Source organism: Leiobunum rupestre, chromosome 4 (genome assembly GCF_980474605.1).
Source record: "Leiobunum rupestre chromosome 4, qqLeiRupe1.1.hap1, whole genome shotgun sequence".
Classification (NCBI taxonomy): domain Eukaryota; kingdom Metazoa; phylum Arthropoda; class Arachnida; order Opiliones; family Sclerosomatidae; genus Leiobunum; species Leiobunum rupestre.
The window spans coordinates 7,749,621-7,772,959 of NC_143387.1; the positions used below are offsets into that span (position 1 = coordinate 7,749,621).

The 23,339-nt window shown below is 40.5% G+C and overlaps 1 protein-coding gene across 1 annotated transcript; it reads right to left on the bottom strand.

Moving 5' to 3' along the window:
• Positions 1 to 4,602: 4,602 nt before the first annotated feature.
• LOC149945982 (uncharacterized) lies at positions 4,603 to 10,526 on the bottom strand. Its single transcript, XM_090170694.1, has 2 exons — positions 7,484 to 10,526; positions 4,603 to 5,075 (listed from the first exon to the last, which is right to left on the bottom strand). Exons 1-2 carry the CDS (start codon positions 10,524 to 10,526, stop codon positions 4,603 to 4,605), a joined length of 3,516 nt encoding a protein of 1,171 aa, XP_090026820.1.
• Positions 10,527 to 23,339: the final 12,813 nt, after the last annotated feature.

Genomic DNA, 23,339 nt, shown 5'->3' on the forward strand with positions numbered 1-23,339 from the left:
GGAGTTCCGGATATTGGTTAACCCGCTGTTCTGGTTGTGGGGAGGCCGGAGTTCCGGATATTGGTTAACCCGCTGTTCTGGTTGTGGGGAAGCCGGAGTTCCGGATATTGGTTAACCCGCTGTTCTGGTTGTGGGGAGGCTGGAGTTCCGGATATTGGTTAACCCGCTGTTCTGGTTGTGGGGGGCCGGAGTTCCGGATATTGGTTAACCCGCTGTTCTGGTTGTGGGGAGGCCGGAGTTCCGGATATTGGTTAACCCGCTGTTCTGGTTGTGGGGAAGCCGGAGTTCCGGATATTGGTTAACCCGCTGTTCTGGTTGTGGGGAAGCCGGAGTTCCGGATATTGGTTAACCCGCTGTTCTGGTTGTGGGGAAGCCGGAGTTCCGGATATTGGTTAACCCGCTGTTCTGGTTGTGGGGAAGCCGGAGTTCCGGATAGTGGTTAGCTCGCGGTTCTAGTTGTGGGGAAGCCCGCAGTTCCGGATATTGGTTAACCCGCTGTTCTGGTTGTGGGGAAGCCGGAGTTCCGGATAGTGGTTAGCTCGCGGTTCTAGTTGTGGGGAAGCCCGCAGTTCCGGATATTGGTTAACCCGCTGTTCTGGTTGTGGGGAAGCCGGAGTTCCGGATATTGGTTAACCCGCTGTTCTGGTTGTGGGGAAGCCGGAGTTCCGGATATTGGTTAACCCGCTGTTCTGGTTGTGGGGAAGCCGGAGTTCCGGATAGTGGTTAGCTCGCGGTTCTGGTTGTGGGGAAGCCGGAGTTCCGGATATTGGTTAACCCGCTGTTCTGGTTGTGGGGAAGCCGGAGTTCCGGATATTGGTTAACCCGCTGTTCTGGTTGTGGGGAAGCCGGAGTTCCGGATATTGGTTAACCCGCTGTTCTGGTTGTGGTGAAGCCGGAGTTCCGGATATTGGTTAACCCGCTGTTCTGGTTGTGGGGAAGCCGGAGTTCCGGATATTGGTTAACCCGCTGTTCTGGTTGTGGGGAAGCCGGAGTTCCGGATATTGGTTAACTCGCTGTTCTGGTTGTGGGGAAGCCGGAGTTCCGGATAGTGGTTAGCTCGCGGTTCTAGTTGTGGGGAAGCCCGCAGTTCCGGATATTGGTTAACCCGCTGTTCTGGTTGTGGGGAAGCCGGAGTTCCGGATATTGGTAAACCCGCTGTTCTGGTTGTGGGGAGGCCGGAGTTCCGGATATTGGTTAACCCGCTGTTCTGGTTGTGGGGAAGCCGGAGTTCCGGATATTGGTTAACCCGCTGTTCTGGTTGTGGGGAAGCCGGAGTTCCGGATAGTGGTTAGCTCGCGGTTCTAGTTGTGGGGAAGCCCGCAGTTCCGGATATTGGTTAACCCGCTGTTCTGGTTGTGGGGAAGCCGGAGTTCCGGATAGTGGTTAGCTCGCGGTTCTAGTTGTGGGGAAGCCCGCAGTTCCGGATATTGGGTAACCCGCTGTTCTGGTTGTGGGGAAGCCGGAGTTCCGGATATTGGTTAACCCGCTGTTCTGGTTGGGGGGAAGCCGGAGTTCCGGATATTGGTTAACCCACTGTTCTGGTTGTGGGGAAGCCGGAGTTCCGGATATTGGTAAACCCGCTGTTCTGGTTGTGGGGAGGCCGGAGTTCCGGATATTGGTTAACCCGCTGTTCTGGTTGTGGGGAAGCCGGAGTTCCGGATATTGGTTAACCCGCTGTTCTGGTTGTGGGGAAGCCGGAGTTCCGGATATTGGTTAACCCGCTGTTCTGGTTGTGGGGAAGCCGGAGTTCCGGATATTGGTTAACCCGCTGTTCTGGTTGTGGGGAAGCCGGAGTTCCGGATATTGGTTAACCCGCTGTTCTGGTTGTGGGGAAGCCGGAGTTCCGGATATTGGTTAACCCGCTGTTCTGGTTGTGGGGAAGCCGGAGTTCCGGATAGTGGTTAGCTCGCGGTTCTAGTTGTGGGGAAGCCCGCAGTTCCGGATATTGGTTAACCCGCTGTTCTGGTTGTGGGGAAGCCGGAGTGCCGGATATTGGTTAACCCGCTGTTCTGGTTGTGGGGAAGCCGGAGTTCCGGATATTGGTTAACCCACTGTTCTGGTTGTGGGGAAGCCGGAGTTCCGGATATTGGTAAACCCGCTGTTCTGGTTGTGGGGAGGCCGGAGTTCCGGATATTGGTTAACCCGCTGTTCTGGTTGTGGGGAAGCCGGAGTTCCGGATATTGGTTAACCCGCTGTTCTGGTTGTGGGGAAGCCGGAGTTCCGGATATTGGTTAACCCGCTGTTCTGGTTGTGGGGAAGCCGGAGTTCCGGATATTGGTTAACCCGCTGTTCTGGTTGTGGGGAAGCCGGAGTTCCGGATATTGGTTAACCCGCTGTTCTGGTTGTGGGGAAGCCGGAGTTCCGGATATTGGTTAACCCGCTGTTCTGGTTGTGGGGAAGCCGGAGTTCCGGATAGTGGTTAGCTCGCGGTTCTAGTTGTGGGGAAGCCCGCAGTTCCGGATATTGGTTAACCCGCTGTTCTGGTTGTGGGGTAGCCGGAGTTCCGGATATTGGTTAACCCGCTGTTCTGGTTGTGGGGAAGCCGGAGTTCCGGATATTGGTTAACCCACTGTTCTGGTTGTGGGGAAGCCGGAGTTCCGGATATTGGTTAACCCACTGTTCTGGTTGTGGGGAAGCCGGAGTTCCGGATATTGGTAAACCCGCTGTTCTGGTTGTGGGGAGGCCGGAGTTCCGGATATTGGTTAACCCGCTGTTCTGGTTGTGGGGAAGCCGGAGTTCCGGATATTGGTTAACCCGCTGTTCTGGTTGTGGGGAAGCCGGAGTTCCGGATATTGGTTAACCCGCTGTTCTGGTTGTGGGGAAGCCGGAGTTCCGGATATTGGTTAACCCGCTGTTCTGGTTGTGGGGAAGCCGGAGTTCCGGATATTGGTTAACCCGCTGTTCTGGTTGTGGCGAAGCCCGCAGTTCCGGATATTGGTTTGCTCGCGGATCTGGGTGTCGGGAAGCCAGCTGTTCTTTAGGTTGGTTGTGACTGTTTGAGTGTTCGGGATATTTTTCACCACCTGTATATATATTTAAAAAATATTCAAACTCTCAACGTTAAATAGATTCAGCTCTATTCCTCATAATAAATCACAAAGTTTACCGTTAGAATTATCGGGTGGGCCCTCAGCTAGTTGTGTGTTTCGAGGCATTCCACCCCAGTATGACACCTCTCCCCCTTTTCCCCGCAAAAATAACAAAAAACTTGCCTTTCTCTCTCGTCGCAAACACCCCTGTACTCAATGGCAGATTTGCTCCCCCCTCATGGCGAACGGAAACAAATACGCTCTTCCCTTAAAATTTGAAGAGACTGAGAGACCACCTCGACACATACGCGCAGATTTTACGACTCGGCCGGCTTATCAGGGTAAGGCAGTCCCGACTTCCTTAGTGACTACTCCAAAGCCCGAACGTCGGTGGTTCAAGATCGACTATACTTACTTTAGCGGGGGGGGGGGGGGGTGGAACGTTGCTGGCGCCTCGCTATATCTACCTATAGGCTAGTCGAACCACCACCAGTGACAAAGCGAAAGGAAGTCCCGGTTTCTCTGTCCCGTGCCGCCTTTGTCTTCGCCCCCCGCCTTTGGTACCCTTACTGATTACGCAAAAACACTAAAAGGCTATAGTTGAGCCATTAACAAAGCGAAAGGCAGAAGCTTCTCTCACCGTACCGCGTTGGCCTTCTCTTCGCCGCCCCACCTTTGGATTCATGGCTGACTAAGCGAACATTCCATAAAGCTCGGACGTACCAAGCGCTCATTATATTACAAATAAAAATATTTTTTAGCTGATAACTGTGAGCCATGCTTTGCAATTGGTATTATTTTCTTTAAAGACGGTGGGAATGTGGTTTCTGAACGTTGCTCTTTAACTAAACGTTTTTTGAGATAAGTTGATTTTAACAGAGTTCCATCTGCCCTTTTCTTTTATGCCCCTAAGAAATCCGCTTCTATATATAAATAACGTATCAAAAGTTATATTTTTTTCATCATATCAGCGCTGCCAGAATAGCAATTTCGTTTTTCACCCAGCAAATCATCATCCTTTTCACAACGCCAAGACAAATTAGATGCATATTATCATGCGGGAATTGTTTTACCATGCCTATTTGATTATTTCTAATTCCAGCAAAGGGGAGTTTTCACCAGACAAATGATATTCATCGTCTTCCTGGTTTAAGAAGGACTCATGGGTTCTTAAAGAGCAATTTAGGTCCAAAAATATTGTTATATTTCCAGGACGTTCTAAGTGGACTAGGCATTTATCACAAGATGAAAATCCAGTATGGCCTTTTGTATGTTTGACCAACGCCTTAACGGGTGTATCCATTATAAATGGACCATTTAACAAACATTTATAAGTTCTGCCTTGGAAGAAAAAGCCACTTTGATGTAGTTCTTTGAGCTCATTAATGACAGGCCCTAAATATTATTTAAGAGATAAGGGTTTAGATTCTCCGAAAAATATTCCTACTGGAAATTCTTTCCAATCATACCATTTGCGAAACTAAACACGCATACCAAAATTGGCCAAAAACTCTTGCCTGAACTTTTGTGTAGTGGCAACACATCAATATTAATCGCAAATGATATGTCTTCTTCATTCAGGATAACTTTCAAAATGCTGGTCCAATCCATTCTCGAAACCGATGTGGTAGTATTCCCCACCACTGATTAACTTTACTTCGGTTTGTCTTTGAGTATTCAAAAGGGTTCTTCCCTCTTTAGGTAATTTCAGACCGTTTTTAGTAAGGATACCTAATAATTCATTCAAACTAGAGAAAGTCACATTGTGATCAAGAGCCCATTTTCTTATATCAGATTGAATATTTAAACATTCCTGATCATATTCTAGAGAACTGTCAGAACTAAATACGCTTGAGACAGAAATGTTTGATTCAGTTTCCCCATCGTCTTCACTCGCGTCACTAAATAAATTACACATGGGAATATTTTCCACAAAGACAGGATTTTGCCTTAGGTTTACACCGCTAATAGTTGCATCTGGGCGAGGCATATCTGGTACGTGAATAGCAGCATCTTTGAACAAAGAACTAGCTTCAGCTACCTGTTCTGCAACATTACCTAAATATGCCCTTTTAATTCTATAAATTTGCCTCTCACTCAATTCCTAGTCACTGTCACTTTCATTCATTTGATCTTATTTACCCTTAAAACAAGGCTTACTTTTCATTTGAAACTGGATTATTCCGTCCACGTAGAATGACTAAATCGATAACGTAGCCACAACAACAACGCACTCAGTCAAATATGGCGACCAAAGAACGCCTCGGGAACAACAACGTACATGCATTAACCGTCTCTCCTCAATCGTCTTCTTCGTAAGACCTGCGCGAACTCGACTGCGCATCTGTTACGTCACCGTCGGCCAAAACGCCGAAAAGTAGTTGGCATATCTGTCGAGCCAAATTAGGTGTTCCGACTATTGGTTGGCCCAAGGTTGGCCCGGGGTTGGTCAAAAACTCCGACTCCTGGCCAACTGTTGGCCAACATATTATTAAACAACTTCGTGCTGATCGGGTTTTCCCAATGGTACGCCTTGGTTTTGAATGGGTGTGTAGTTTATAACCATTCCCTGCTATTGCAAAAATGGTGGGTTGCGCTAGGTCTAGACCTATTTTGCCTATTGCTCGTTTTCTTTTTGGGTTTATTTTTTTATCTTCTTTACAATCAGAGGCTCTATGCCCAACTTTATGTTGTCTGCTTTGTATTAGTATTGTATGCTTTATGCGTACGACTCTACGTTGAAAAAGCTCCCACAGAATGCACACTGGCCATTTCATTTTGAACTTGCCGCTTATATTCAGCTGTCAACATTTTCTTAATATTCTCGAGCTTGAAATCGCTATCGCCTAATTGATAAACCTGTAGGACTAGTGATTGGTACGCATCAGTTAAAGACCCTATTAATTGTTATGGCATACCGCCTGCCGATAAATGCGTGCATGGTTTGACCCTTTTAATAGCTTACGGAATAAAATTATTTAATTAAAATTGCTATCCTTGACCTTGACTTAGGTTCAAATACATTCAAGTTATAGGGGATTAGGGCTAAGTCATTTTTGACTTGTAAGCCCTTGCTGATTAATTACGAAAATAATGATTACAATTATTTTTTGGTATAAATTATCCTTGTGTAGAAAATTTGGATTTGGGTTTACACCGATTTTCTCTGGTTTAATTTTTTGGTTCAGGGAGAGCTATATTTTACTTTATATCGCCGACTGAAAAACGATATAAGGTTTTTTTTATCGTTTTGTTTTGGGAGGTTTCTAATTGCGCCTATATGATTTTGTTCCGGACTAAAGTTTATCTAAGTAAAATGACAAGTTTTGTTTTTAAAGTTTAGTTTTATTTTTAGGAATGGTGGTTTTTTCCATCCTTGTCGACTTCGAGGCTAGGTCGAGAGTGCCAATACATTTTACAATACAAATGAAAGAAAGTTCGGTTGTGAAATCAACGGACTCGATGCGGGAATCTTGGACGCCTGGGGAAAACGGGGGAAATTGGCTCAAAGTGGCGAAATTTTTGCGCCAAATCGGCGCTGTCCATTTCCCCGGTTCCAAGAATCCCACGTCGACAACCGAGCCTACGCGTTACAATATAATAGACATTTTTAGAGGATTATTTTTACATTTGGAAAGTTTTTAAGATATTATTTTTGCAATTGGAATTTATACATGTTTGGATTTTATTTTAAATTATACAATTTTAGTTCTACACTTACATTTTATTATTTTATTTATTTACGACATTTGATTTAAACATTTTTAATTAAATTACTAGGCGGTTTTTTAACACTCCCCCCGGTGATAATGCTAATTATCACCAGAAAGAAATGTTTTAATCAGTAATTTCTAAATTTGCTAAGTGCTGCACAGAACGTTTAATGTCATATCCTTTAGAATTTTTTACAATGCAAGCACGAATTTTATTGCCTCTACCTAAAATTATTTCTTTGACAATTCCTAACTTCCACATATGACGTGGTATTTTATCGTCATAGACGATTACAACATCTCCTACTTTAAACAATGTAGATTTTCTTTTATTCGGGTCGGCATGATGAGCTGATCTCAATTCCATCAAGTAATCATGCCGCCATTTTTTCCAAATCCGTTGCATAATTTGTTCGCGATGTTTTTGTCTAATTTTTAATTGATCTCTTTTAATTGTAAGACTTTCTTTAAATTGGAGAGGTGGCAACGAAGTTAATCTTCGGCCAATTACTAGATCAGCTGGACAGAGAGGTGATGGTTCATTTGGGTCATTATAAGTGTACGAAATGGGACGCGAATTTATTATAGCTTCCGTTTCGGAGAGTACAGTTTCCATCTCTGTATAGTTTAGCAAGGCTGTACCTAGCGTTTTCTTTAGGGATGTTTTTATTGAGCGAATTAAACGCTCCCAAAATCCCCCCATCCAAGCTGATCGTTCTATTATATAACTCCATTTTATACCGTGATTTCCAAAAAATTCTTTTATTTCCGCATCATTGAGTTTCTCCCATATTTTTTGTAATTCTTTATCAGCTTTCTTAAAAGTTAGGGCATTGTCTGAGTAAATGACACTGGGTAAACCCCTTCGGGAAATCACGCGTCTAAAAGCTAATAAAAACTCTCGAGTGCTGAGTGATGGAAGGAGTTCAATATGAACTGCTCGCGTAACGGCGCATGTGGCTAACAAGACGTACGCCTTTTGTTTATTGTTTTCAATTTTGATCATTGTAGGACCGCAAAAATCTACGCCTATAATGGAGAAAGCAGGATTTTCGCTGATACGGTCTTTGGGTAACGGAGCGGTAGGCACTTCGCCTAGTTTGGCTTTAAACCGTTTACATTTTGGGCAATCTTTTACAATTGTTCTGGCCAACTGCCTACCGGCCGTCAACCAATATCTTTCCCTGAATTGGGCGATGGTGTCTCCGATTCCCCCGTGATTAACTTGAGTATGACTTCTTATCATTAATAATTTTGAAAACCGAAAAAGTTTGTTTAAAATGATGGGGTGCTTCTCGTTGTATGTCAGGTCTTCGGATTCCCCGAGGCGACCCCCCAAACAAATAATACCCCCCTCGTTTAGTATGGGGCTTAAAGAAGCGATGTTGGACGAAGGGTGCACTTTTTCACCCTTTTCGAGTGATTTTAATTCTGGGCGATATTCTTCGGCCTGAATGTCTTTTACGAATTTTAATTCCGCGTATTTCATTTCTTCCGCGGTTATAGGGCCTGTAGTTTTGCCTAATTTCCTAGCCGCTTTTACAAATCTTAACGCGTAAGCTGTTACGCGCAAAATTTTATCTAGGGCGTTACTTCGATCTAAATCGACTATTTTTTGCACCCCTACAGTTTTGACTACGTTCACCGACATGACTAGTTTTCGCCTCTCCTCGGCTACTAATTTTAAATTGGGTTCTGGCATTGTTTTTGGCCAGTGCTCTTTTGTTTTTCCCAACCAGGGTGGTCCGTTAAACCACAGTTTATTTTTGGGCAAGTTAGAGGCTTTAATTCCTCGGGTTGGTAAATCCGCGGGATTATCTACCCCTGGGCAGTGCGCCCACTCGCTGTTTCTAGTTAAAGTTTGAATCTCACAAGCTCGATTGTATATGAAGGGTTTCCATATTTTTGGAGAGTCAGTTACCCACGACAAAGCTATTGTCGAGTCGGTCCAAAAATAAAATTTAGTTATTTCCTCCCCGAAAGTCCCCTTCACACTATTGGTCAATCTAGCGCCTAAAAGGCATCCCATTAATTCGAGCCTTGGGAGCGTAAGTACTTTTTCTTTTAGGGGAGCTACCCTCGATTTGGCCGTTATTAGGGAAACTCCAATTTGGTTTGTTTTTGTTACGTACCTTACATAAATAGCAGTGGCGTAAGCTTTTGCGCTAGCGTCGCAAAAACAATGCAATTCAAGTTGGACTACATCTTGGTTCGCGTCGCGAAAATAATGTCTGTTTATTCTAATTGCATGCAGTAGGTGTAACTCTGCGCACCAAGATTCGAATTGCGTACCTATTTCTTCCGGTAATTCCGAATCCCAGCTTAATTTTTCTAGCTTCCATATCTCCTGAAAGAGGATTTTAGCGCGAATCGTGAATGGAGCTAATAAGCCTATCGGATCGAAGATTTGCGATACGAGACTTAAAACTTGTCGTTTAGTTCGTTTAAGCGGACTTACGACCGCTATTAGTTTACTTAGGTCAAAGGTGAAAATGTCTGAATTTGGATCCCAATTTAATCCTAATATTTTGGTTTGTTTTTCCTCTTCTACTTTTTCGAACATTTCGATTTCCCCCGGAATGGAATGATTGTTCCAGAGTTCCCTAAGTTTTGGGGAATTTGTTGCCCACTTACGTAATTTCATCCCCGCTCCATTTAAGACTCGAGCTGACCCAACCGAGATATCGTAGGCCTCTTCGACGTCTTTTCCCCCCGATAAAAAATCGTCAACGTAAAGATCATTGTTTAGTTTATCAATGACTCTCTCGTCCGCCCCCCTTGAATTTTGCAGGTGGTATTTGATGGTGCAACTCAGTAAGAATGGGGAAGAAGTGACACCAAACGGAACGCGAGTCAATCTTAAAATTGCGTATTCGTTTTCGATTATTTCACCGTTTAATTCTTTAATCCATAAGAAACGGACAGAATCCCGGTCCCCCTCGTCTAAAGCTACCTGAAGAAAAGCCTTTTCTATGTCGCTGACCACCACTACGGTATGCTTACGAAAGTTTAATAGAAGGAGGAGAATGTTTGGGTTTTGATTTGGGCCTGGCTCGAGACAGTCGTTTAGAGATGGTTTTCCCGAGGAGGCGTCCAGTACCACGCGAAGTTTAGTCGTGGCGACATTTGCTCTGACAACCCCCTGGTGTGGTACGTAATAGGTCCCTACCTTTTTGGTTTCAACGTTTTCATAAGGAACTATTTCAGTTACACCCGTTTCTATTTGTTCGTCGATTACCTTTTTATAATCGGAGAAATATTGAGGGTCTCGTTTGAATTTTTTAATTAAACCCTGTAACCTTTTTTCAGCTATTGAGAAATTGTCAGGCAGAGCTTCTTTGCTTACCCTCCAGGGGAATTTAACGCAGTACCGTTCCCCCGTGAATTCTACGTCTTCGAAGAATCTAGCTACTGTTACGTCATTCGCTGGGTCTTTCACGTTTTCATTTTCTATCCCAATGGATTCTAGATCCCAAAATTTGTTTAGGCTATCGTTTATTTGTTTCTGCCCTAGGCTAATTAACATAGTAGTGACTGAGCCTTCAGCGTACCTATTTTTTGATACCCCTATAGGTCCTTGAATAGACCAGCCCAAAATAGTTTTAATCGCTACGACGTCTTGACTGAAACTTTCAGTTTCTCTTTTTTCAGACACTACGCGCCAATAATAATCCGCTCCGATTAAGATTTGTAATTCGGAATTTGTTTCTCCGGATTGATTAGACTCGTCAGCTAATTGTAGGCCTTTTTGGTTCATAATGGTTTCAATTTCTAAGTTATCCATACACGGCACAGCGTGGCAGATAAAGGGCACCTCTACCGCTTGGATTTCGACTTTTTGGTTTGGGTCGTCGCGGTTTTCTAAAGTTAATTTTACCCTATTTGTTTTTCTTTCAATTGGTTTCTTATCTCCGAAACTAAAAACGTCTAAATTTTCTTTTCCGATAATCGGGAGGTCTAATTGTCTAGAGAGGTCTTCCCTGACGAAACTGATTTGACTCCCCCCGTCCAACAGCGCTCTCGCCACCCCATGGGTTTCGGGGAAAGAGGGATTCCGGACAATGGCCGTAGCCGTTTGTAACAGAACTATTTTTGCGCCCCCCTTTACTGACGACACTACCGACGTGGTACCGCGTAAAGTATTTTTATCTTCGGGAGTTTTGGATTTTAAATGCGATTCGTTTTGATCACATACCGCGAAGTTATGGGTTCTTTTATGGCATTTTTTACAGCTTTTAAATTTTGAGAAACAACTGTCGGCAGTATGATTGAATTTTAGGCAATTAGTACATCTAGCACTATCCCTTATGATTTGTTTTTTTCTGCTCTAACGTGAATTTTTTACACTCTATAGTTTTGTGAGTTTTTGCATCGCAAAATATGCAATACATTTCGTAACCTTGCGGTTGAGCCTGAACTGACAACGTAGAAGCGGAGCCCCCTGTATGCCTGTTTTCGTTTCTATTTTTCCATTTTGGTTTTTCGTTTGGTTTATAGTTTGGTTTATCGTAAGAATTTTGGTATACGTTTTTGTTTAATCTCTGCTTTCCACCCATTAAATCGGCCATCTCTCTGCATTCAACTTGTTCTCTAAAAAATGCTATCAACTCTTCCGCGTCCCAGTGTTTACTAGTACCTGGTTTATTTTTAAGGAAATATTCGGTTCTTATATCGTGCGGGAGACATCTCAACAATGCGGGACAGACATAGCTGGCTTTTTCAGCAGCTGTTTTTACACCTAACGATTTTAAACATCTTAAGCTAATTTCGCACGTGTCTAAAAGACGACGTAGCTCTTTTACGTTACTAGATTCGTAAACTGGTTGTATAGACATTAATTTCGTAATATGTTCATTTATAGCTACGTGAGTTTTATCGTACCTTAGTTTTAACAAATCTACAATTTCATCGTAAGAGCTATCTAGCTCTGGGAACCCCTGGATAGCCTGAAGGGCTTCTCCTTCTAAATAAGAAGTTAAATGAATCATTTTTTCTACCTTCGAATACCGCTGGTTGTCTTCGACGGTGACTTTGAACCTCGCCCAGAAGCTCGGCCATTTGGTGTGGTCCCCGTTGAAGACGCTGAGTGGGATCGGCTGAAGTTTGATGCCTGGATTTCCACCGCTTCCGGCGCCGTGTTGTTGGTTGAGCGGCGATGGTCCCGCGATCAGGGTTGATCCACCGTAGCTGGAGCTGTTTTGTCCGGTGGCTTTCCTGATGGCTCTCGTCGTTTTCGACTTGTAGAGGATGATTCTTTCTCGTTCGGTGATCGCCTCGTTTCTTTCGGCGATGAGGTCGTTCTCGTCGTCAATGAGAGATTCTACTTTTCCGTCGATATCGATGAGTTCTTCTTCCTTTTGTAGTAGAATGTTTAAGTTGTCTTCCAGATCGTCCGCTGAAGTCGTTGAATTCTTTAGGAGTGCGTCGAGATCATTTGTTTTTCTTTTAGCCGCATCTCGGGCACAGGCTCTTGAAGCGCGCAGAAGGGTTAGTTTGTCCAACCGCGCTTGTTGGGCTTTGGTTAAAGTTTTAGCTGATTTATCCTCACTTAGATCGTCCGGTTGGTTAGGCATTTTTTGTTTCCACGTTTAGTTCCCGGGTTTCGGCACCATGTAGAAAATTTGGATTTGGGTTTACACCGATTTTCTCTGGTTTAATTTTTTGGTTCAGGGAGAGCTATATTTTACTTTATATCGCCGACTGAAAAACGATATAAGGTTTTTTTTATCGTTTTGTTTTGGGAGGTTTCTAATTGCGCCTATATGATTTTGTTCCGGACTAAAGTTTATCTAAGTAAAATGACAAGTTTTGTTTTTAAAGTTTAGTTTTATTTTTAGGAATGGTGGTTTTTTCCATCCTTGTCGACTTCGAGGCTAGGTCGAGAGTGCCAATACATTTTACAATACAAATGAAAGAAAGCTCGGTTGTGAAATCAACGGACTCGATGCGGGAATCTTGGACGCCTGGGGAAAACGGGGGAAATTGGCTCAAAGTGGCGAAATTTTAGCGCCAAATCGGCGCTGTCCATTTCCCCGGTTCCAAGAATCCCACGTCGACAACCGAGCCTACGCGTTACAATATAATAGACATTTCTAGAGGATTATTTTTACATTTGGAAAGTTTTTAAGATATTATTTTTGCAATTGGAATTTATACATGTTTGGATTTTATTTTAAATTATACAATTTTAGTTCTACACTTACATTTTATTATTTTATTTATTTACGACATTTGATTTAAACATTTTTAATTAAATTACTAGGCGGTTTTTTAACACCTTGATTAGAAGTTAACAAATATAGAAATAAAAAAATATTGAAAACAATCACTAAGAAGTAAAACATCCATAACAAAAAAAATCAATTATACAATTCATATAATCAACAAAGATGATGTACAAATCAGTTTAAGGTTATTATGTTAAGACCAAAACAATAAAAAAACTGAAAAAAAAAGATTAATGAAGACGAAAATAGTTTAGATTGGATACGAGATTTTTGTTTCGTTTTTAAGAAATAACAATTTCAAGTTGCGTTTAAAGATATAATATAATAATAATATCGAATTAAATAGTTATATTCCGTTATAGAATATTGATGCTATTTTCTTACTGGTTTTACATTGTGGCAATTTAAATAAAAAAAATTCTCGTGTTTCGTGGATTATTATTGGGTTGCAATATTAGTCTCTTTCCATGATAATCGTTGTATAAAAATAGAATTGTTACGTAGTCAACTAATAGTTGCGAAATGATTAATAACTCTTTCGTATGCGTTAGGAAAGGAACATTATTTATAGAGCGGGGTATAGAGCGTATAGCTCTTTTTGTAGAACACTTATTCTGCTTAGATTGTGCAGAGACCATATATCAGTTTTGAATAGAATAAGGCACTATACACTTCCTTTAATGTTTTACGGTTCATTATTGTTTTGCATTTAAACATTATACCACAAGTCGTTCTTAATTATTTACAGAGGTTGTCTATATGGTAATTCCAATTTAAGTTTGAATCGAAAGTTATTCCGAGGTATTTGTAAGATTTATCTGTTTATTTTATAGTTATCTATAGTTACTTCATTTGCCGTTTCTGTGTATTTACCTACGTTACTAAAAATAATATATTCTGTTTTAGATAGATTCAGTTCTAAACTATTTGTTTTTAGCCAATAATTAATTTTTTCTAGCAGATGGCTAAGTCGATAGATTTGGCACCATATAAGAGTAACGTATCGTCTGCGTATAATATTAAACCGGATTTAATAGTTTCTGTGATGTCGTTAAGATATAGATTGAATAGTAACGGTGATAGAACCGACCCTTGAGAGGTGCCGTTTTTGAGAACTCTAGCATCAGATAGCTTATTATTAACTTTAGTAAGGCAGGTTCTATTGGATAAATAGCTTTCCACCCAGTTATCTGCAGTGCTCTTATAACCATATTATTGAGTTTTCTTATCAGGTTTTTGTGTGGGATGGAGTCGAAGGCTTTGCGTAGATCCAAAAACACGCCTATGCATATTTCACTTTGATCGAGATGATTTATTATTGAGTTATAGGCTTCTGTTAATGCGTTTATTGTACCAAGACCAGTACGAAAATTATATTGATTATCAGAAATGAGATAAAGTTTAGTTGTAAAAGAAAGTAAGCGATTATGAAAAGCCTTATCAAATATTTTCGAGATAAAAGGTAAAATAGATATAGGTCTAAAGTTTTGACAATCACCTTTTTTATGTATTAGAACTATTAAAGTTTTTTTAAGTGCGACCAATTTTAGTAACGTATTAATGTTAGTTGATTTAGAAGCCCGATTTAATTTTTATTCTGTAATAATGTTTTCTTTCCCACGTTAGTCAGAATTTGACCTTGTCGTTTCCAATAATGTTTACGGGCTGGGTAATTTTGGGCCACCTGATGGGGATGCTGGTCGTCACCTCCAGGGGGGACCCGTGAGAATTTATTCTTAGCCTTGACTGTTCTCATTGAAGTGACCGCCAGAGGTAGCCTAAATTCCCTCTTCGTTATTTTATCTCTCTCCGTACATCCATCTTCGGGATTAGCGAGTCCCCCTATTATACGAACAATTCACAGCAAACCCGCTAAAACCCTTTCCCTGAGGTTTCTTTTACAACAAGTCCGAATTGAGGGTTGCCAACTATCTTATTCGGAGTATTTCTCCTTTTTGTGTTATATTTTTAAAAATAGCTTTAAGTGATGTGTGATACATGCGAGGGGCTAACCACTCTTAGAAAATCTGTACACCGGATTACGCTTAGATTAGCACTGCCAAAGGCAGGCACTTCAAAGATTACGCGTAATCCCATTAGTACCGTCAAAGGTACGGCTCTGTACACCGATTACGCGGAGTGATCAGCCCCTCGGATACATGCCTGGCGTCTCGAAGGTGCCAGGCTTGACATAATTGCAAAACTTGATTTATTGGGGACGCTACGGCTGACCCTTTGAGGTGTCCCGCTCGTGGGAACAGAAAAATTAAAAGTAGCGTGATAACGCTTTTCTGGTGATTGGTTGGGTCCGGCCAGGACTTAAGGTCCGGCTCCTCTGATTGGAGTGAATGTGCGCGGCTCGTGAGCCACGTGACTTTGGCCACGAACAAAACCAGGGTGTTCGCGCCCTTTTGGTCAGAACTGGCTTGGGTCTCACCTTTATTCGATAAGGTCGAAGACTCTCTAAGTTGTCCCGGGAACGGCCTTTGAAAATGCGAGTTTGCGGTGGCGGGAATCAGTGAAGCCGCGAGATTCTCGACCACGAAGTGCGGGTACCGTTACGGTCTCGCGGAACTAGAGAAGTTCTCGGTTCCCAATTACGGGGAAGTTGCCGCGTATATGTGTGCGTGATCATGAACAGCAAGAGGTGCGGTTAAGGACTCCGACCAACATGGACCGCCGATCCGGACGTAAAAATAAGTATTTTGAAATAAGGAGGATGGCTGTGCCATCAGGTGTTATGTAAATTGAATTCTTCATAAGTGTCATATTGTTAAAAGTGTATTATTTAGTTTGGTTTCCTTGGTAACCTGTAGCGCTCAGTGTGTGTTTAGTGATTGTAATTGTTTTCTTGTTTTATTTGGTTTACCTTCTTTAATTAAATGTTAATTATTAATTTTGAATTTCGTGTAATGGCAACTCTCAATTTAATGTTTAAGCTAATATCCCCTAGACATCCCTTTTCAAACTCGCTAACCCCGAAGGTTACGCGGGAGGGAGGATCAAACTCACCATTGTAGGCTTGGTCGCTGGGTCTCCTTTAGGCTAGGAGGGCGGAAGTTGTAACTGATAAATAAGTCTAGGATTTTGTTTGAGCAAGGTGATATGGACAGAAGGTCGATATTATAGTCACCAGCAATTATTACTTTTTTACTGTGGTTAATTTTCATAGTGAAACGTATAATTTGTTCTAGGTAAGTAAAAATTTATCAATGTTGGCTGAGTGCGGGCGGTAAATTACAATATAAATTTCTTCGGACTTATTATTTTTGATTGCGTAACTTTCAATATCTTTGTTAAAAATACAGCATTGATGGATAGTGGAAATTTGTAATTCATTTCTATAATTGAAACCTATGCCACCTCCAATTCTATCACCCAAGCCACAGAACGTTTAACCGGCATGATAAAAAACAACGTTATTTCTAAACCATGTTTCCGTAAGTGCGAATATTTCTGGGTTTTTAAGTTTACGAGATTAGCATAGAGGGACGGGAAGTTACAGTGTGCGCTACATATATTTGAATAAGCTATATTTTATTTCTTATAAACAATTGATTTCACCTTTTTAACTCTACACGATTTTTAGTATCATTAAAGAAGTAGATTTGGTCGTCTTTAACCACTGTAAATTGTGATTTAAATTTGGCCGAACTATTATCTGGACTTTTAATGAATTGTCGAAGGTTGTAACGGGCTAATTCTTGTTTAATTGTATAGTCATGTGCTATAAAGATTTGCGAGCCTTTTAATTTATCGGCGTTTTTCATATTTTCATTTCTTAAGGTAAGATTATCTAGCTTAAAGATTATTCGTTTATTTCCCCTCTACTATAGACTTGCTGGGGTAAAACATTGGCCTCAATATTAAGTAATTATTTATGAATAGTTTTTACTTCGCTTGCTAGTTGGACAAGGTCTTCTCCAGGCTTTCCTGGGAGACCAGATATGGTTATGTTACTAAGTCTTTTATCTGCTTCCATAGAATCGACTTGGGATATTAAACTCTGGATTCCAGATTTTCTTTAAATAACTCTTGTAATTTATCAGTTTCAAACTTGATAGTGTCTATTTCCTCAATTTTATCTTCAAGTTTGCCGAGTCGGTTCTCATGATCGTTTAACTTTTTGCATATTTTATCTAATTTTAAGTTGAAATTTTGATTGGATGTATTTAGCTTATCAAACTCAGCTTTATTATCAGATCTCATTTTTTGAGTTCTTCGAGGACAGTAGCTAGAGCCGCCTCAGATCCCATACTTCAGTACAAATATCGTTGGGGTGTAGGAGTCTGCTTATTGTATTAGAGCACCAGCGATATTTCAAAAAGGTAAGAACAAAAACAAAAATAATTTTTTTTATTTTCCTGGAATACAATATAACGAGTTAGACCATGCTTAAGTGATGCTGACGTTCTGAAGAAGTCGGCGATACGATCGGTCTTTAAATAACTTCGGAGTGAGAGCTTTTTTTTTTCCTTTATATTATTTTTTAATCTGTTTAGTTTTTTTAGGTCTTCCTATTGCGTAACAGTTGTGTATCTCTTTATCAGGCGTGTAGGCAATCGAAAAAAAACGAGATAAAGCATAGCTTTACACGCGATGTAGATGAAAGTGACACACTTAGCGAATGATCTATCAATAACAAGAGACTGGATCTGATGTTTCTTGTAGATGTAGGTTTGGTGTTCAGGACGTAGTAAAGGTGATTTGGCGAAGCACTTGTTTCGAGTGATAACCAGCGAATTTGGAGTATTCTTCCATGCTTCCCATATATCAGTACTACATATTGCATATCTTCATTAACACTAAGACCAATAATGCAATATGCTTTAGACTGCTTTGACTGGTATTTCGCCCTAACACCTGAAGCAGCTGATTCCCCTGGGTCTTGTTCTGTCTTGTTTACTATGCCCCAAAGATCTCTCTCCATTATCCGCAACACCATTTTAGTTTTCCATGTCTTATAATTATATGAGTCTATTTTAGCCATCTGGCCTACAACCAAATTCAAAGAATTCTCAGCCATTGCACTTACACGTTTTTTTCAACTCGGCAATCGTCAGGTATAATCATATAAATAAATATCTTCTTACGTGAAAACTTGCAATATTTTCTTGACTAAGACATGATAGACAAACGTTCGAGGTGCATCGTGGAGTTAGGCTTTGGCGACAAACACGTTGACCTTATTGACAAAGAACCACCATGTTGGAAAAAAGTTACATCTTAAATCTCTGTCAGTATCAAAGGTGTATTTCACATTAAACATTAAAGGATTAAATTAAAAGGTGTTAACAGAATCATTACGATCGATCGATTGCATTACCCACATGTTCAAAAACATTTATCTCAAAAACCGAAACCAGCAAGGCTGCCAGATTAAATTTCCCAATTTCTTTTACAAAGAGCTAGAAATACGTAATAACCCATTCTCAAAGTACTATTTCAACAAGTATGACACTAAACGAAGCTCTGAATGGTGTGTTTAACGTACAATCAAAAGTAACGCAATCCTTTAGTATGACACTAAATTAAGCTGTGAGATCTGTAGAATCAAAAGTAACAAAATCCATTAGTATGATAGTTGTTGAAGCCGTGTAACGTACAATCATAAGTGACATGGTACTGAATGAAGCTGTAAGCGTTTTTACACGATACTGGGTTCCCTTTGAGATATAAATTTAAATAAAATGCTTTGGACATACCTGGGGAATTAGCTTAACACATAAGTTATGGAACCTATTCAACGGCTTGGCTGACTTCTTGTGCTTTCGTTTTTCTGTATCCAGGGTAATATCCGAGCAAGGTAGCTCATCAATTTGGTCTTGTAGCATTATTACGAAAGTCGTTTTGTTGAAAAAACTTTGTGGATCCAGGATCAATAAAAAAACTGTGATATTGCTTACAATAGGCTTAGGCTTACTCTTTTTTGTCTCTTGAAGTAAAACTGTTATGTTAATTTAACCTAGGATCATGAAAACTCGGTACCTTACAATTATAGGTCAACTCCAAGAGCTGGGCTCGAGCTCACCTTAGTGTCACCAATTATTGGCCGGCCCTGGGGCTCGAGCTCGCCGTCTAAATTTCCCCGCCGATGTGATTTAAAACTTCCAAACCGTCTCGGGCTTGGCATCACTGGCACCCCCGGTCAGGCAGCCCTGAGCCCGGGAATCTAGACGACGCTAGCTTGTAACGCTTTTTTGGCAAAATAAATTTCGAACGTGGGCTTATGGCTTTGAAAATATCGCGAATTGGAAGGATATCGAGCTCATCATCAGATACGAAAACGGTATTCAAATCAGCCTCGGGCTCGATCTCACCTCATGTATGAAAACTACCAAAACCAGTCTCGAGCTCAGGCTCAAGTATTATGTCGAGCTCAAGGTTGAGCTCTTAGTAAGTTAAATTTTATCGTGAAATGGGTTCAAGCTCGAGCTCGGAGTAATTTGTATTTTAACAGGGGCTCGGTTTTCACGTGAAAACTTATCGGTCTCGTCTCAGGATCACAATATTTATTTAAAATACCTGAGCTCGGTTTCAAATTGACCTATGCCTACAATAGAAAAGTGTATTCCCCCACTACGGGCTCCTATATATCTCCCTCTACGGCAACGCAGCGCGAGCTAGAATCACGGATAAAGTGTATAGCGACATCTTTTCTACATGTTTAAAAAAATTCGTCTGCTAGTTTTTGTTATTGAATTATTGGCCCATGCGTGAATAAGACGAATACTCATCGCCATATATTCACTTTAGGAAATTAGTTTGTGTGTAAATTCATAAATTTTTATGTTATTTTACAAGCTCATTAATTTTATTAATGCTATAATAATTGTCGAATCGACTCTGGGTGTCATAAGGATATAGTTTTTTTTTATCCCATACCTAAACCTGGTAAGAATGGGGAAAAGAAATAGAGAACCCAAACAGTAATCGAGCGAGGGGCTGATCACTATCCGTAATTGGTGTACAAGCCTGTAGCTTTGACTGTACTAAAGCTATTATGTAATCGATAACATATTTAGCACTACTACTCATTGTAATCGGTGTACAGAATTTGAGGAAGTTTTTAGCCTCTCGGGATCGAGTTGATTAAAAGTCAAAAGTATTAAAGTTGAAACTTTAAAACAACATCATCACGTTTGTAATTTGCATTTTGTGGATGGTAAGGGACCCACCAAGGAAAACCGTTTCCGTTAGCAACTGTCCAATGAAGTAGTTCGGGATTCATAAGTTTTGATAAATGTTAACAAAACTGGGGGTAAAACTATTCTAAAATGGTAATGAATATTGAAGCAACTCTAGCTGACACCTTCAAAACTGGAAACTCGAAATAATAACAGCAATCAATTAAAATTATCAGATCAGATAAAGACAATCAACGAAAAAAAGACATATCAAAAAGAGATGGGAACACCTTTGATAGTAAGTCTTCTTGCTACCTGGCCTTACATTTGTTCATATTGTTTAATAAATAGTTTACTACTTTCAATTTAGGAGGAAATAAACGGCACTAACAGTTTGCATTCGGAACCAGTCATTGAAGTGTTTCCGCTTGATAGATTACAGAAAGAAATAATTAGAAAATAAGAACCTATTCTTGGGGACTATTGTGTCTAACCCTTACCTTTTGCTTATATCTAACCGTAAAAAGAGTCTTTTATCAGATCGACTTGAAGTTCAGAAGTCATGGGACAGAAAAGTGTTTATCTTAGAAAAGAACATAGAGAAAATAAACAATCTTTATTCCAAAGGTCTTCAAATTTAATCTTACAAGGATATAATTGATATGGCATCGAATTTTGATCATTGGGGTGTTACAGAACTTTGCATTTGATCCGTTGCAAACGCGGTTAACGACCTTGTGGATCAGATGCGTCAAACTGTTAATTGAACAACTTCTTCGATTGCAGCAACGTACATGTAAGAAATTTAACGGATGGGAAACATAACAAAACCTTTTTACTCGACCCATATATAAGCTTGAATGATTGATGATTGGCGCTTTAACGTAGGTTTCATATTATAATCATTGTGCAATGACAAACAATTCTAAATCTTAATTTTTTCAGTGGCTCAAAGACACGCTTCCGAGCTACCTTGATGAGTGGGAGGTGGAAGTGCAAAACATGGAAATTGAAAAGGGTTTCGACAAATCGAAAATGTTGCTATGCCGTGAAACAAGAGAAGGCTTACGAACTACTGGTATGAAGTTTATTATAGTTAATTCAATCAAAGAGGCCACTCAAGTATCCTAGAGATCAGGAGCCAAATTTGTGCTCAATGCTAATTTTAATCAGCACGTAGCTGCAACTGGATGTAACGATAAACCCAATAGCTTAAATTATCAACAAATTTTAAAACTTAGTCTGGCACGTACAGAGGAACACTAGTAATATTTGAGATTGATAGATTATCTCGATCGATTGTAAGGAAGGTGTTGAAAATTAAAATTACGACTAATATTCTACAAGGGTTAAACTTTTTCCGAAAACCAGGAATTCCACATCCCCCCTCCTCACCTTTCTGGGGCAGGAATTACTTAATAAGATCAAAACTGCCAACTAATTTGCGTGCTGCTAAGAAAGATTGTAGTTGAAAGTACCGCTTTAGTCCCCTCCCCACCCAAAAACATTTACTCCACCGCCATTGTCTCTCGGCTACGGCCGGTGTTCGTGACTTCGTGTAAGCCCCGCAAACTGCAAAACTGCCAAGGGGTAACGCCGCCGGCGCAAGGGAGCTAAAAACAAACTTCGAGGCTGAATGTAAAACATACGAGGACTAGAGGAAGCGAAGCTCTGTGAGTCATGATCACAGACGAGCCAAACGTCCTTGAAGACTTAAATCCAAGGTTACGTAATAGACATTTTTTTAAACTAAAATAAATTTCCCCAGTTACAAAGCTCTTATCGAGTAGGGTTAATTATCAGCTAGGCGAATACCCAAAGCGACTGATTTACTACCCATAGGCCCTTAAGGGTCCCCTTAATTTAGACAAGTTCCGGGCCCTTAGAATTGAAGAGGCGATTTTTTTCAGAAAATAAGAATCCAACCAGTAAAAAGTTTAAATCTTTTGAGGACGTACTCCTCTCTTGCGGATAGGCAGGAACAACTTGAAATCTGGCCAGAAATTTGAAAACGATTCAACGGATCTAATATCTCTATTCCTCTGCCCATGCCACCCTTTTTCCTGTTTATTAAACTGCGCCCAAGGCCAAAGCTACGGAGTAATAAGCCAATAACGTATTTAATTAATAGACTTACTTGTATGTTGCTTTAATATACGTCATGCTCATTTTTAGGGTTAATTGGAGTTCGTAAAATGGAGACTCCATTTTCTTGGCCTCGCTATCGGCTGGTTGGAAAATCAAATCTGTGTTATTTATTATAAATCCGTCAAGTTGTGGAACATAGTATTCACGATCGTTTATCTGTACAAGTTAAAAAGTGTAAATAAACTTCTTAAAAATTGAAACAAATAAATATAACTAACAATCTCAAAGTCGTCCAAGTTTTCTCCTTCCATTTTGAATTGTAAACTGTAACTCGAAAGTCGAAACTTAAACTAAAAGTTTCAGAAATAATATTTTCAGGCGCAGGCGTCGTTACATCGGACGATCCTAAATTTATGTCTGAAGGGTAGTCGTCCTTGATCATATATTTGAGGGGTTACATCGAAACTGAAAATAAGAAACTTATTACTAGCTCACAAATATTGAGATGTCAGCTATTTCAATTTAATATTTGCGATTTTCTCTTGTTTAGGAATTTGTTCATAGAAATAATGAAAGTGGTGCGTATAAACACTTTTGTTAAATATTAAATCAAATTTGAAAAAATAAGTCTCACTTTAATGTGTAACAGCAAACACAAACAAGTCCTATGGACATCCGATAGACGTCACACTCGGATCTTGCCTTCGTCCGTAGGACATCCCAAAATCCGGGGTTGACGTCGGTTGGACGTTAAAGGACGTCCAAATGTCCAGTTTGTCTATAGCCGTAGTACGTCCCGGGGACGAGTTTTCGGACATCCAACGGCGATTACGGCGGTCGTCCCCTGGATGTCTTTCTATAAAACCTAGAGATGTCTTTAGGCCTTTAATTTGGTTCAATCATGGCTCAATAGGGATGAAACTAGGACGTTTATTGGATATCGTATTCTGAACAAATAATTTAAAAAGCCAAACTTGATATTAAAATTTTATTCAAAATATTAAAATACAAGATAATGGAAAAAATCCAGCAACAAGTGTACAATTTGATTGTAATAACACGAACTCTGCAAGTATTAGCAGTTAACATATAAATTACAAAACTTATATAGTTATTTAATTTTTATATAACAAAATAAATTTCGAACTAAACAAT